Source organism: Lynx rufus, unplaced genomic scaffold, assembly GCF_022079265.1.
Source record: "Lynx rufus isolate CCGP_SWC_20201006 ecotype Redwood Valley unplaced genomic scaffold, mLynRuf1.p SCAF_9, whole genome shotgun sequence".
NCBI lineage: Eukaryota > Metazoa > Chordata > Mammalia > Carnivora > Felidae > Lynx > Lynx rufus.
The window spans coordinates 64,969,947-64,986,302 of record NW_025814897.1 but is presented as its reverse complement, the minus strand read 5'-3'; the positions used below and the strand labels follow the sequence as shown (position 1 = coordinate 64,986,302).

Genomic DNA, 16,356 nt, shown 5'->3' with positions numbered 1-16,356 from the left:
GGCCTGGCACAGGCAGGCTGGTAGGCTGCCTCCCACAGTCTGTCTCTGCTCACTGCCAGCAGGTTTCAGGAAGTTGTGCACCTTACGCAGGCTCCACCCACTAGTGCCAGGATGCTCCTTTGCTATGCTAGACTTCTACACAGTTAAGGCTCTCTGCCTGGATGCCCTTTCAGACTGAGGTGGTGAGGAGCAGTGGCCACAGTTTGAAAGCAACAGTGTCACAGACCTCAAGCCTCATACCTGCCTCCCTGCATGGCAAATGTTCTCTGTTCTGGAGGGAACCTGGCCCCACCAACTGGTTACCCACCCTGTCAAAAGCCAGCCTGATCAGGCAACTCGTCACACGTGAGATTTGCCTGTCTCCAGTTCATTCTTGACTACTTGGCTAGGCATGCTATTTTCTTAGTTCTCTGATTTTCTGATATCCATATCTTAATTTCTGCACTTGCTTCTGGCCTTCCCTCCCTCCACCTGGTTTTGGTCACTAGAGCTTCTTTCTCTGGCTTGCTATTCTCAGCTCATCCTTAATTTCTGCCTCTCCAGATTCTTCAGATTCTAGTCGCAGTGGGCCTGGCCAACCCCCTTGACTTCATGCCAAGGTGGGGGGCAGGAAATCACAGAGAGTTGCTCGTGGTTTCTGCCCTTTAAAAAATCTTATTTAAATTTTATTTAAATTATAGTGTAATAATGGTTTCAGGAGTAGAATTTAGTGATTCATAACTTACATATGACACTTAGTGTTCATCCCAACAAGTGCCCTCCTGAATGCTTATCATGCATTTAAACCCATTCCCCCACCCAACACCCCTCCAGCAACCCTCAGTTTGTTCTCTGTACTTAAGAGTCTCTTGTGGTTTGCCTCCCTCTCTGTTTTTATCTTAGTTTTCCTTCCCTTCCCCTATGTTTATCTGTTTTGTTTCTTAAATTCCACATATGGGTGAAATCATATTTATCTTTCTCTGACGGACTTATTTCGCTTAGCATAATACATTTTAGTTCCATCCACGTCATTGCAAATGGCAAGATTTCATTCTTTTTGATCGCTGAGTAATAATTCCTTGTGTGTGTGTGTGTGTGTCTGTGTTTCACTTCTTCTTTATCCATTCATCAGTTGATGAACATTTGGTCTGTTTCCATAATTTGTCTATTGCTGATAGTGCTGCTATAAACACTGGGGGACATGTACCTCTTCAAATCAGCATTTTTGTAACTTTGGATAAATTCCTAGTAGTGCAATTGTCAGGTCATAGGGTAGTTCTATTTTTAACTTTTTGAGGGACCGCCATACTGTTTTCCAGAGTGGCTGCACCAGTTTGCATTCCTACCAGCACTGCAAAAGCGTTTCCCTTTCTCTGCATCCTCACCAACATCTGTTGTTTCCTGAGTTGTTAATTTTAGCCACTCTGACAGGTGTAAGGTGGTATCTCATTGTGGTTTTAATTTGTATTTCCCTGATGATGAGTGATGTTGAGCATTCTTTCATGTGTCTCTTAGCCATCTGGATGTCTTCTTTGGAAAAGTGTTCATGTCTTTTGCTCATTTCTTCACTGGATTATTTGTTTTTTTGGTGTTGAGTTTGATAAGTTCTTTTTTTAAAAAAAAATGTTAATCTATTTTTGAGAGAGAGAGACAGAGAGAGAGAGAGAGAGCAGGGGAGGGGCAGAGAGAGGGGGACAGAGGATCCAAAGCGGGCTCTGAGCTGACAGCAGTGAGCCTGATGGGCTGGAATTCACAAACCTTGAGATCATGACCTGAGGTGAAGTCAGACGCTTAACTGACTGAGCCACCCAGGTGCCCTGAGTTTGATAAGTTCTTTATAGATTTTGGATACTAACCCTTTATCTGATATGTCATTTGCAAATATCTTCTCCCATTCTGTTGGTTGCTTTTTAGTTTTGTTGATCATTTCCTTCGCTATGCAGATGATTTGTATCTTGATGAAGTCCCAATAGTTCATTTTTGCTTTTGTTTCCCTTGTCTCTGGAGACATGTCTAGTAAGAAGTTGCTACAGCTGAGGTAAAAAATGTTGCTGCCTGTTTTCTCCTCTAGGATTTTGATGGCTTCCTGTCCTACATTTAGGTCTTTTATCCATTTTGAGTTTATTTTTGTGTATGGTGTAAGAAAGTGGTCCAGGTTCATTCTTCTGCATGTCACTGTCCAGTTTTCCCATCACCACTTGCTGAAGAGACTGTCTTTATTCCATTGGATACTCTTTCCCACTTTGTCAAAGATTAGTTGGCCATACATTTGTGGGTCCATTTCTGGGTTCTCTATTCTGTTCCTTTCATCTATGTGGTTTTGTGCCAGTACCATACTGTCTTGATGATTCAAACTTTGTAATACAGCTTGAAGACCGGAACTGTGATGCCTCCAGCTTTGGTTTTCTTTTTCAGGATTGCTTTAGCTATTTGGGATCTTTTCTGGTTCCATACAAATTTTAGAATTGTTTCAGCTCTGTGAAGAATTCTGGTGTTATTTTGATAGGAATTGCATTGAATGTGTAGATTGCTTTGGGTAGTATTGATATTTTAACAATGTTTGTCCTTCTGATCCATGAGCATAGCATGTTTTTCCATTTCTTTGTGTCTTCTTCAACTTATTTCATAAGAATTCTATAGTTTTCAGAGCACAGATCTTTTACCTCTTTGGTTATGTTTATTCCTAGGTATCTTATGGTTTGTGGTGCATTGTAAATGGGATTGATTCTTTGATTTCTCTTTCTGTTGCTTCATTATTGGTGTATAGAAATGCAACCAATTTTTGTATGTTGATTTTTATATCCTGTGACTTTGCTGAATTCATGGACCAGTTCTAGCAGTTTTTTGGTGGAGTCCTTTGGATTTTTCACATAGAGTATCATGTCATTGGTGAAGAATGAAAGTTTGACTTCTTCCTTGCCAATTTGGATGACTTTTATTTCTTTTTGTTGTCTGATTGCTGAGCCTAGGACTTCCAACACTGTGTTGAACAACAGTGGTGAGAGTGGACATCCCTGTTGTGTCCCTGACCTTAGGGGAAAAACTCTCAGTTTTTCCCCATTGAGGATGATATTAGCTGTGGGTCTTTTCTGCCCTTCTTGCCTAAGCTACGCTTAGGGGCTGGGTCTTGCCTGGCCCAAGAACCATGACCATATGGCTGTTGCTTATAACTTCAGGAAAGGAGACTTTAGGGTGGCCCCAGATCTTTCTGTGAATATCACAGGAGACATAAGTCTACCCTGCCTGGGCCAGTGTTGTAGCCCAGAGCTGACCTTTGAGAGGCTCTCTCAGTGAAGGAGCCAAGAAGAATCACCTCCATTGGGCTAGATGTGCCCATCTTCTCATTCTTGCATCTGGTGTGTTGCTTTGAAAGTGAGGTGGTTCTTTTCAGGTGTCCATGGACCACACTCATTAGTGGAGGTTCTTTTGATACTTGATGTCCTCCAGAAACTTAGTGCTCTTTTTTCTATCGCAGGTATACAGAATTGTAATAATCATACTCTTTGGTTCATGACACTTGGGTTCATTCATGAACTGCTTTTTTAGTTCCATTCATTCATTCACTCATTATTTTTTATTTTTTTATTATTTTTTGCCTTTGATTGTTTTATTACTCAAAAAAGCTTCATTTCTTTATTTAGCTTTCTGACTCTGTGCTTGTGCCTTCAACACTTTCACAACGATTTTCTTCTCCTCAATAAGGAATGCATGTTTGATCCTGTCACGAACACACTCAGCACACATGGAACCACCGTAGGCCCTGATGACATGTTTTTTCATTTTGGACAGCCTCTTAAGAACTTTAGGTCTCACAGCACGAACTCCTCGAAGTCCGCCTGGGCACACGCCACATGCAGATTTTGGTGCTTTCCCAACCTTCTTGGTATAAAGGTAAACGATTCTATTACCCGGGGTTCAGGACAGCCTAGTTTTGTTAGAGGCTGTGTTGTAGGACAGCCTACGACGGTATGTCAAACGCTGGACCATTCTGAATGCCTACAGACGCCGTCCCCGGAAGAGGCACTCATTATTTTTTAAATAATGTAATGAACGGGACTTATTATCCAAACCAAGAACTAGAACATTCATTCATTTTTTAAAATGATGAACAGAACCTACAACCCAAACCAAGGATTAGAACATTATCAACAGTAGTATTATGAATTAATATATTAGAATATGAATTTATTAAAATAGAATTATATACAATAGAATTTATTACTATGAAAATTAGAACATTATAATAGGTAATATTATCATGAGTATTAGCATATTATCATTCAGTGGTATGCTAGTAAATGTTTAACAACCAGCTCCCTTAAAAAAAGTGACCCTAGTTTTGTTATCAATTTCCATAGTATAGATATTCCTATCATGGTTGATTTCAAGCTACTGGCTCTCAAAATTCCTGAAAATTTGCCAACTGGCTTTCAAGAGCTGGTATGGGTTGGATCCAGCACTGCTGCTTTACATATACCTATTGCTCATGCCCAAGATCTCATTGCCTTCCCGCCCCACCCTGATTAGTGACTATTCACCTGAATTTGTGTGTAACATCATTTGCTTAAAAATTATGGTTTATTTATGGTGCAGCCACTCTGGAAAGCAGTGTGGAGGTTCCTCAGAAAATTAAAAATAGACCTACCCTATGACCCAGCAATAGCACTGCTAGGAATTTACCCAAGGGATACAGGAGTACTGATGCATAGGGGCACTTGTACCCCAATGTTTATAGCAGCACTCTCAACAATAGCTAAATTATGGAAAGAGCCTAAATGTCCACCAACTGATGAATACATGAAGAAATTGTGGTTTATATACACAATGGAGTACTACATGGAAATGAGAAAGAACGAAATATGGCCCTTTGTAGCAACGTGGATGGAACTGGAGAGTGTGATGCTAAGTGAAATAAGCCATACAGAGAAAGACAGATACTGTATGTTTTCACTCTTATGTGGATCCTGAGAAACTTAACAGAAACCCATGGAGGAGGGGAAGGAAAAAAAAAAAAAAAAAAGAGAGTGGGAGAGAGCCAAAGCATAAGAGACTCTTAAAAACTGAGAACAGGGGCGCCTGGGTGGCGCAGTCGGTTAAGCGTCCGACTTCAGCCAGGTCACGATCTCGCGGTCCATGAGTTCGAGCCCCGCGTCAGGCTCTGGGCTGATGGCTCAGAGCCTGGAGCCTGTTTCCGATTCTGTGTCTCCCTCTCTCTCTGCCCCTCCCCCGTTCATGCTCTGTCTCTCTCTGTCCCAAAAATAAATAAAACGTTGAAAAAAACAAACAAACAAAAAAAACAACTGAGAACAAACTGAGGGTTGATGGGGGGTGGGAGGGAGGGGAGGGTGGGTGATGGGTATTGAGGAGGGCACCTTTTGGGATGAGCACTGGGTGTTGTATGGAAACCAATTTGACAATAAATTTCATATATTGAAAAAAAAATAAAAAATGTATACTGAGTATCCTAAAAAAAAATTATGGTTTATTTCAAATATATATGGGTTGACTAAGTAATATACTCTTTAATTCTTCTAGTTTTTGAATTCCATAAATATAGCTATACCAGATTTCCCTTGATAAGTGTATTCTTATATATCTTTTTTCCATTCTTTTGATTTCAAGAATTCCATATCTTTATGTTTTAGGAGGATCTCTTGTAAATAGCATATACCTAAATATTTAAAAAATCCAACTGCCCACATTTGAATTCTTTGGATTCCCATACCTAGTCTATTATTTGGGTTAATTTCTAACATTTTATTATATTTTTAATTTTTTGATGTTTATTTTTGAGAGAGAGACAGACATACAGAGCACAAGCGGAGGAGGTCATAGACAAAGGGAGACACAGAATCTGAAGTAGGCTCCAGGCTCTGAACTGTCCTCATAGAGCCTGACATGGGGCTTCAACAGGCGCTTAACTGACTGAACCACGCAGGCTCCCCTCTAACATTTTATTGTTTATTTTTGTTACACTTTCCATTTTCTTTTTTTAACTTCTATTTGGCCTTATAATGTGGTTATTTGTCTGATTGTGTTTTCTTAAGGTTCTTCTGCTAGTTAAGAAACACATTCTAATGTTAGCATTTTAATTATTATTTTTGATTTTGCCATGCATTTTCTTTTCTTATTTGTTAATTACTTATCAAGGGAAGTGATTCCTTAGTGTACAATATTCATATTTCATAGTTAAGGATTACAGGTCAGTGACAAACTTCTATGGAACTCAATCCAAATAAAACCTTTATATTCCAATATCATTTTGCACTCTGAAAGACACCTGCCTTCTTCATCTCAAAATCTTTCATGGAATCAAAATTTCTGTAGAAATCCATATATGCTTCTTTTTGTGGTTCAGGCACAACAAACTTAAAAAAGAGTGAAACCCCAAAGGGATACAATGAATGCTCTAACAGTATGGAATTGCAGAGGCTTGGCCAGAAGGGTATACACCTGAAGTTTTGTCAAAGCACTGGAAGCCATTATAGTTATTCTCCTCAACATCAACTCCCTGACTGATGGAGTGGTGGTGTTCCAGCAGCACACAGGTGCCAAAGTTACCATGCATTTTAACTCATTTGTTTTGAGTTTAAATAGCTGTACCAATGATACGAGGACTTTGAAATGTTCTAGCTCTGATATTTCCCATTCTGATTTGTGCATGTACTTTGCCAGCCTGCCTGTTTTTCTGACCGCCATCTTGCTAGCAGTTGCCAAGTCACTGGGGACAATGCAGTTCTCCTTCTCCTCCAAGGCCATGTGGGAGTACTGTTGAACAAAGGCAGCCTCTCATAGCAGAGATGGATACTTCCAAATGGCTATATGGAGTCGATCTCAAGAGGACATTTAAACTTACCAACCCCATATGCTAACTTTGATAGAACTGACCAAAATATAAAAGAGAATATGGTGACCACCATAGGGGCCAGAAGGCACCTTTTCAAGGGGCCTTTGCATGGAAGGGATGGTCTGGAGTTGGAGCCCCTACCTCTATTAGGCAGGCCTGGAAGCAAGGGGGTAATGATGTATACTGAACTTTGCCTTGGCATTTGCCTCCATGGGTGAGGAAAGATTATAATGCAGGCACGGAATTCTGGTAGCTCGACTCAGAGACTTCAATCCCTCCACACATATTTCTAGTTACTCTTGTTTCTTGAGAGTTTGCTGTTAAGAAAAACCCTCTTTACAGAATAAGTGTATAAATGTGTGTGTGTGTGAGAGAGACAGAGAGAGACAGAGAGAGAGAGAGAGAGAGGGAGAGAGAGAGAGCTTTCTGTTTCATCCGCTTATTTCTCTCTTCTGTCTTTTGTATCTCTTTTCTGACGTTTCCACCCTTGGCCTCTGTCTCTTTGTCTCCACCCCTTCCCTTTCGGATTCCATTGCTCCAGTTTCAGTTCTGCCCACAGCCAAGACAGGGTTGCCTCATTTCATGTCCTGTCTCCACCCTTCAATTAAAACCAGTCTTTTTACATCTCATTTCTATTCCTTCCAGTGTGACTTTCAATCCCTGACCCATCATCTCCATACTTGGATCCTTCTAGGGAAGGCCAGTCTGAGAGTCTTCTCAGTTAGTGGACTCAGTTTTTTGTGTCATGCTATGTATGTGGCTATGTCTCATTCCATTTTCCCATTTTATCTCTTGGGCTTGATTCTTTGCTGTCTTACTTTGGTCTCTAGCCTCAGCTTGTTTAAGTCTCTGGGAGAGACCAATTCCCATTCCTTCCTGTTCTCCTGGATTCTGGCAGAACTCACTGAGCACTGGGCACGAGAGGCCTTGGGGAGATAGGGGGAAAGGTGCACAAAAGAGGCTCCAAGCTGCTCCCTTATGGCTTCTCCCCTCTTCACCAGCAGCCCTCCCACCCTTAGGAGATGCTCTTGCTCATCATTCAAAGAGAATCCAGGGACCACCAGACATGAGTACCCTCACCTGACCACAAAACTCACAGACCCGCTTTGCTCTGCCAAATGACCCTGTCACTTTCCTCAGGCATGGATGGAAGATGTTCCCTCCATTCTCCTGTCAAAGGCCAATCTTTTGCTTTTGCTTTGAATCCTGCCTCAATCCACAGCTCAATTCTCTCCTCTGGTACTTCTGTCTCTTGCCTGTATTTCTAACCTGATTCCTGTGTCAGATGATTTTTTATCAGCATCTAAATCCTTCCATACTCTCTCACATTAAAACAAACAAGACCTTCTTTTGGCCCCACATCCCCCACATCTTCTCAGGACCTCTCAATTCCTTTTGTTGTCAAGCTTCCTGAAAGATATGTCTATATACATTAGTTAATGTACTTTCTTTTGTACTGAGGTTTAGTTGACATACATCATTATATTTATTTCAGATATACAACATTATGATTCAATATATGTTTATATTGTGAACTGATCATCACAACAAATCTAGCTAACATCCATCATCATACATAGTTCCAGATTTTTTTGTGTGATGAGAACTTTCAAGATTTACTCTTACTAACTTCCAAATATGCAATACAGTATTACTATCTCTACTTCTACCTCCTGTTCTTACTTTGCTAATTTTTATTTTATAACATATATGCTCATAGTTTAAAAGATCAATTAACATCAAAAAGCTTATGCTCCAAATCCAGTACTTTCCTGGTCCACTTCTCCAACCCCCTCCCTACTCCACTACCTCCATTCTCTCTTTCCTGAGGCAACTGCTTTTATATTTAAATTGTTTCCTCTTGCATCTCTGCACTTTTATTTTTTTATTTTACTATATTTACATTTATTTATTTTTGAGAGACGTAGAGAGACAGAGCACAAGTAGGGGAGGGGCAGAGAGAGAAGGAGACACAGAATCCGAAGCAGGCTCCAGGCTCTGAGCTGTCAGCACAGAGCCTGATGTGGCGCTCGAACCCACAAACTGTGAGAACATGACCTGAGCTGAAGTCAGATGCTTAACCAACTGAGCTACCCAGGTGCCTCTCATCTCTGCACTTTTAAATAATAAAAATCTACTGCTACCTTTTGTCTCATCAATTTTATGCACTATCTCTTGACTTCCTATGCCATAATATTCCACCACTGTCCTTTCAATATGGTTATATTATACATTTTAGTTAGATCAATATTCAGCGGTTCCATTATTATTTCTATGCAAACATTATTTACAATGGAGTGTTGTAGTTTATTATTATGTAAAATTCTTTCTTATTTTTTGTTTTTCCTAGAGCTAGAATTTCTATATTCTAGTTATTTGTTTAGTTTTCTTGGTATTGAATGTTAGTTTCTCCATACCTTCTAGTAGCCTCTCAGTAGGATCTTCCAGAGGGCCTAGAAGCATCTGTTATTCTGTCAATTCTTTTTTCCCCCTGGAGATGATCTGAGAGCCCTATTCTCCTCAGTCAGGGCTTCTGTCCTGTCCCCACTCTAGGCTCTCTGACCAGGTGCCCTGGGCAGAGTGGGAAGGGTGCTTTGTTTTCCTCCTTGTTTGGATTCCTGTTTCATGGAGCTCCTGTCTTTCTCCCTTTTCACTTTGGTGGAGCACATCCTCCAGTGGTTTAAACAATGTGAAGAAATGGTGCAATGCATGGCTGAGGACATGGTGGTGACAGTGCCTCAATTCCTTTGCCTCGCGAGTCAGACTGCCCCAGCCTGGCCCTGTGTCAAGTTGTAGGAGAGTGCTGGGGTTTCAGAGAGGGAGAGGAAAGGGCTGCTGGACTCTTTTTTTTTTCTTGGTGACAGAATAGGTCATCCATTTGGCCATTCCCTTGTTTTTCAATTTACTATGTGCAGGAAGGAAGTCAAGTTTTCTTCTGATGAGCAGCGCTTATCTACTGAATGTTAGATCGAATGTGTGGGTGTTTCTGCTGTTCTGAGGCCTCGGGGTGCTTCATCTCTCCCAGCCCCAGATGGGCCAGGGCCTATTAGGTATGAAAGGGGAGGTGATGGGATTGTCCCACCCACCCTTTTAATACCAGCACCACCAAGAAGAAGTGAACTAGTGGGTTTGGGCTAAGTGGACCCAGGCTTGGCTGGGGTCTGACTAGAAAAGAAGATCTGTTTCCCTCAGTTCCCAGGACCTGGCTTGTTGGGCTCCTGCTTAAGGGAGGTGAGTCATCCCTAACTCACCTCCAGCTCTTTGAGTCCAAATGGCCTGAAGCCTAGATAGCCCATCTCCTTGGCACCCTCTAGTGCTATCTTTTCTTGCTGTCTCCTGAATTAGCTCTGCCAACAGCAGAGATTTTCAGGGGAGCCTGACAGTTTATTGTAAATCACTCCTGTGTCAATAGGCTTGCTTTTCCAAACTACCCCAAGACTTGCACCCAAAGTCCCTTGTATCCTAACATACTCTGAAAATTTTTTTCTCACTTTTTGGTGCATAGTTAAAATGCTGGCATTTGAATCTCAGTGGCTTTCCCCATTCCCAAATACCTTTTTCTAGCTCTCAGACATTTTGCTACTGAGATGGATTTCCCATTGATTATAGATCAGAGGGGTAGTTCTGGACTCTGAAGTCTTCTGCTAATTGTTGCTTCTCTTCTTCTGAAGACTGTCACCCTGTCAACATATTAGCTCTATATTTTAAACACAATTCAAGATCCTGTTCTCTCTAGTGGGGGATAGCAGTTAGTCTAACGACATGGTTTCTGCATCTGTCTTCTATGGTTTTTCTTTTCACATCTTTCTGTTCCTATTTACCCAGGTCATAGACAATGATTTAAATCCTGCCTCTTTGCCCACTGGTCCGGCTCTGGAAAATTCTGGAAAACCACTTTTCTCTCAAATTTCTTATCTGGAGTAACCCCTAAGATAGTTTCTGTGATGATCAAGAGAGATAATACTTAGAAATCATGGGGAAAAATAACCCAGTGAAGAAATGGGCAAAAGACATGAATAGACACTTTCCCAAAGAAGACACCCAGATGGCCAACAGACACATGAAAAGATGCTCAACATCACTCATCATCAGGGAAATATAAATCAAAACCACATTGAGATACCACCTCACATGGGTCAGAGTGGCTAACATTAACAACTCAGAAAACAAAAGATGTTGGTGAGGATGTGGAGAAATAGGATCCCTCTTGCACTGTTGGTGGGAATGCAAACTGGTACAGCCACTCTGGAAAATAGTGTGGAGGTTTCTCAAAAAATTAAAAATAGAACTACCTTATGACCCAGCAATAGTGATACTAGGAATTTATCCAAAGGATACGGGAGTGTTGATTCATAGGGGCACATGTACCCCAATGTTTATAGCAGCACTTTCAACAATAGCCAAATTATAGAAAGAGCCCAAGTGTCCATCAACTGATGAATAGATAAAGAAGATGTGGTTTATATATACAATGGAATACTACTTGGCAATGAGGAAGAATGAAATCTTGCCATTTGCAACAATGTGGATGGAACTGAAGGGTATTATGCTAAGTGAAATAAATAAAAGAAAACCAGATATCATATGTTTTCACTCATATGTGGAACTTGAGCAACTTAACGGAGGACCATGGGAGAAGGGAAGGGGAAAAATAGTTTCAAACAAAGAGGGAGGCAAACCATAAGAGACTCTTGAATATGGATAACAAACTGAGGGTTGGTGGGGGGGTGGGGGAGGGGGAAATGGATGATGGGCATTGAGGAGGGCACTTGTTGGGATGAGCACTGGGTGTTGTATGTAAGCAATGTATCATGGGAATCTACCCCCAAAACCAAGGGCACACTGTATACACTATATGTTAGCTAACTTGACAATAAATTTTAAAAAAAAGAAAAGAAATCATGGGGCACAAAGTGAGCCCTCAAAGTGACTGTTCTTTTATTATTTGAACTTGTCTCCTTATCTGAATTAGAAAACTTCCAGCTTTGAAATCCTGTGTGTGCTTGAGTCCATGAGGCTGATTGCGAAGCCAATGGGTTGATGATATAGAGTTTCTACCTTCTTGCCAGGACTCCTCAGCAGTCCTAGCCAGTATGCTTCAACTCTGGATAGGTTCGCAAAGTCAGGGAAGGGCTCACTTTGAAAACTTAAAGAAGTATATATTTTTAACCCAACTGTCTTAAGTAGGCATTTAGGGCCTGATAGTGTGTGTGAGAGGGAGAACGGGGGCGGAGGGAGAGATGGAGAGATAGAACCTATACACCCACATCCCTTCCTTCCTATTTGCTGGCACAGACACACATCAGCTGACAAAGAGGCACGGCCGGGAATGAGTAAGAAAATTCCCTGCTGTCCCACCTACTCGCTTTTCTTGGAATTTTGAACACGTCTCTCTCTCCTCTCTCCTTGGCCTGGGCTCAGCAGCTTGCTAAACACCCAGAAAGGAGAGTGGCTGAGGTGCCTGCAGGCTGCTTTTCCCTCAGTGCTCACCTCTCTTCCCCTCTCCCTTGCTTCTCCAGGTCACTGGTCTCAACTCGACCCTTCACCCCAACACCATGGCCCTGGCCCACAGCCCCCGAGAGGCATTGCTCTGGGTTTTGAGTGACCTTGAGGAGAAAAGCTTCAAGCTATTCAAGTTCCACTTACGGGACAGAAGCCTGCTTGAGAGGCAGCCGCAGCTGGCTCGGGGGGAACTGGAGGACCTGAGCCGGGTGGACCTGGCTTCTTTGCTGATTTCCCTGTATGGAGCACAGGAGGCCGCAAAGGTGGTGCTCAGGATCCTGAAAGTCATGAACCTGTTGGAACTAGTGGACCAGCTCAGCCACATCTGTCTGAATGGTGAGTGCAGGAGGGGATGACAGGAGGTCAGGGTAGCCCCAGGACTATGTATGTAAGCAATGTATCATGGGAATGATACCCCCATGACATTTCCAGAGACTCCCACAGCCTGTGATTTATGCTGTCTCTTACTCTTGCCCTCTGTCCATGCCTAGGAGCACCAGTGCCCAGGGTCCTGGTGGTCTCCAGCCCAAGGCTCTGACAGCCCGAGCCGAAGGTGGGGATTTATTTACAGAAAGATTACTATTATCTTGTGGCCATAATGCCCCCACCTCCTGCCTCCAGTCGTAGTGCCACAGAAAAGAAGAGGAGAGGAGAAGGACTTAGAGATTGGGGAAGATGTTGGTGAAGGGGATTCCGCTAAGCAGCAGAAATGGCATCAGGTGGTGGGGTTCTGACCTTGCCTTAGCTGCTGTCCTAGCAGGCAGCTCAGGCTATTTCCCACAGAGGACAGTCTGCTTCTGCGTCCTTCTCTCTCAAGGAACTGATGGATTGATGCCGCCCTAGAGTGCAGGATGGGCATGGAGCCCAGAAGGTCTCCTGTCCCTTCTCATGGGGTGCTGGGGGGGTGGTGCCTGTGCTCCATCCATAGACCCCTTTCACACCTGAGACCTCTTCTGGCACAAAGTCATGGCTTCTGCTCACAAGCTGGTTTATCTTGAGCACCTGGTTTGATTACCAAAAATAGGTTTCTATTACTTCACTATCCTCCAGCTTCCCTTCCCTTTCTCCCCTCTCTGTCCTTATCATTTCAATTTTAAAAAAGTTTTTAATTGTTTTTTTAAAGTTTATTTATTTATTTTGAGAGAGAGAGAGAGAGAGAGAGAGAGAGAGAACGAACAAGGGGAGGCAGAGAACCCCAAGCAGGCTCCGCACTGTCAGCACAGAGCCCACACAGGGGCTCAATCCCACAAATCGTGAGATCATGACCTGAGCCAAGTCAAGAGTCAGATGCTTAACAAACTGAGCCACCCAGGCGGCCCTGTCTTCACCATTTGAAATGAGGATGTTTCATTGGAACACTCAGTCACATACACAGAGACTTTTACACATATACATATTCTTACAAACACCTACTTGCTGATGCACACTGATATGCCTTCCTCACACAAAAATACACAAGCTTTTGGGGTGCCTGGCTGGCTCAGTCAGTTATGCATCCAACTTCAGCTCAGGTTATGATCTCACAGTTCGTGGGTTCAAGCCCCACATCGGGCTCAGAGCCTGGAGCCTGCTTCAGATTCTGTGTCTCCCTCTCTCTCTGCCCCTACCCTGCTCGTGCTCTCTCTCTCAAAAATCAGTAAACATTAAAAAAATACATAAGCTTTCATAGGCGTACTCTCATGGGCATGTGTGGATACAGTCACTCATACCCCACAGATACCCACACACACAAAACACACCCTTGCACACTCATATGGGTGTACACATGCACACCAGGCATGTAAATGTGTGCAGGTACACACACATACACATCTGTAGCAGTCACTCTCCTTGTGGCTGGAAGTATAAACTTCAGGAAGATAGAGGTTAGCATACAAAATGAAACTAGAGATCAGGATCTAGAGTGTGAATGGCCCTCTTGGTCCTTCTTTATCTCCATGTCACCCGCTAACACCCCATGTGTCTGGCTCAGATTACAGAGAAATATACCGAGAGCATGTGCGCGGCCTGGAGGAGAGGCAAGAGGGGGGACCCTGCGGCAGCCACAGCCAGCTGCTCCTCGTGGCCAGGCCTAGCCCGGAGAGCCCAGAATCGTCTGCCCTCCCCGTTCTGGAGCAAGAGCTGGACTCTGTGTCGCTGCAGGCTCTGTTTGATCCAGGAGAAAGGCCTTACCAAGCCCTGCCCACAGTGGTACTACAGGGGTCTGCTGGCACTGGAAAGACAACACTGGCCAGAAAAATGGTGCTGGACTGGGCCACTGGCACCCTTTACCAAGGCCGGTTTGATTATGTCTTTTATGTCAGCTGCAGAGAAGTGGTCCTGTTGCAGGAGGGCAGACTGCACCAGCTCCTCTTCTGGTGTTGTGGGGACAACCAGGCACCTGTGGACGAGATGTTGAGGGAGCCAGAGCGGCTGCTGTTCATCCTGGACGGCTTTGATGAGCTGCAGAGGCCCTTTGCAAAGGGCTTGAAGAGGCTGAGTCCGAGCCCCATGGGGGAAATCCTGCACTCTCTAATTAGGAGAGAGGTGCTTTCCACGTCTTCACTTCTTATCACCACCCGGCCCCTGGCTTTGCCGAATCTGAAGCCCTTGCTGAAACAGTCGCATCATATTCACATCCTAGGCTTTTCTGAGGATGAGAGGAGGAGGTATTTCAGCTCCTATTTCACGGATGAGGAGCAAGCCAGAAATGCCTTTGACATTGTACAAGGGAATGATGTTCTCTACAAATCATGTCAGATCCCAGGCATCTGTTGGGTGGTCTGCTCCTGGTTGAAGGGGCAGATGGAGAAGGGCAGGGAGATCTCAGAGACTCCCAGTAATGGCACAGACATCTTCATGGCCTATGTCTCTACCTTCCTGCCGCCCAGTGACAACGGAGGCAGCTCTGAGCTTACCCGGCACAGGGTCCTGAGGGGTCTGTGCTCCTTAGCAGCTGAGGGGATCCAGCACCAGAGGTTCATGTTTGAAGAAGCTGACCTCAGGAAGCACAATTTAGATGGGACCAGGCTTGCTGCTTTCCTGAGCAGCATGGATTACCAAGAGGGATTTGACATCAAGAAGTTCTATACCTTCCGCCACATTAGCTTCCAGGAATTTTTTTATGCCATGTCCTACCTGGTGAAAGAGGACCAGAGTCAGCTGGGAAAAGAGTCCCACAGAAAAGTAAACAGCCTTCTGGATGAAGAGGGGCAGGCAGGGAACGAGGAGATGACCCTCAGTACACGGTTTTTATTGGACATATCGAGAAAAGAGACCTCCTCGAACTTTGAGCTAAAGTTCTCCCTCAAAATTTCTCCCTCGGTACAGCAGGATCTGAAGCATTTTAAAGAAAAAATGGAATCTATAAAATGTAACAGGGCCTGGGATTTGGAATTATCTCTGTATAAGTCTAAAATAAAGAATCTGGTAAAGGGCGTTCAGATGAGCGATGTATCGTTTAAGATGGAACATTCAAATAAAAAGAAATCCCATGGCAAGAACTCATTTTCTGTCAAAACCAGCTTGAGCAATGGATGGAAAGAAAAGCAAAAATGTCCTTGTGACAATAATATAGCAAAGGCTCAAGAGAAGTCTTCTAATGGAAAAGGCAGAGAGGCAGAGGAATGAACGACGTGGAGGGTAGGAGCAGCATTTATCTGGGAAGCAGATAGAACTGAAGGGTTGGGAAGGTGGTGGGGGTAGGGACCGGAGGATAGGGGAAGACAGGGTGTAAAAAGGAGTGGACAGATGAGAGATTACACTAATGGGTACTAGGAGTGGAAAAGCAGAGGAACAAATCGAAAATAACATTGGATAATAGGGGATCAGAAAACTTGGAACATAAGATGTGGGGAAAGTCCATGTGGAATGAGTTCCCAGGAACAACCACATTTACCATCAATGGCTCAAAATCTGTTATTTAAAATCCCCTCCTCCTAGAGGCTGTTTATAACCTCCTATACCGTAGAGTTTCAGTAACCCCTCTTATGTGTCAATGTCAGTCACCAAACATGTGATTTGACTCTTTGTATAAAATAAGCTTCTAA

General features: G+C 43.4%; 1 protein-coding gene and 1 pseudogene across 1 annotated transcript; one reads left to right on the top strand and one right to left on the bottom strand.

Annotated features, from left to right (window-relative positions):
* Positions 1–3,584: 3,584 nt before the first annotated feature.
* Positions 3,585–3,994, bottom strand: LOC124505420 (60S ribosomal protein L34-like; annotated as a pseudogene).
* Positions 3,995–12,381: 8,387 nt separating this feature from the next.
* NLRP10 (NLR family pyrin domain containing 10) lies at positions 12,382–15,937 on the top strand. Its single transcript, XM_047070672.1, has 2 exons — positions 12,382–12,664; positions 14,301–15,937. Exons 1-2 carry the CDS (start codon positions 12,382–12,384, stop codon positions 15,935–15,937), a joined length of 1,920 nt encoding a protein of 639 aa, XP_046926628.1.
* The last annotated feature ends 419 nt before the right edge of the window (positions 15,938–16,356 follow it).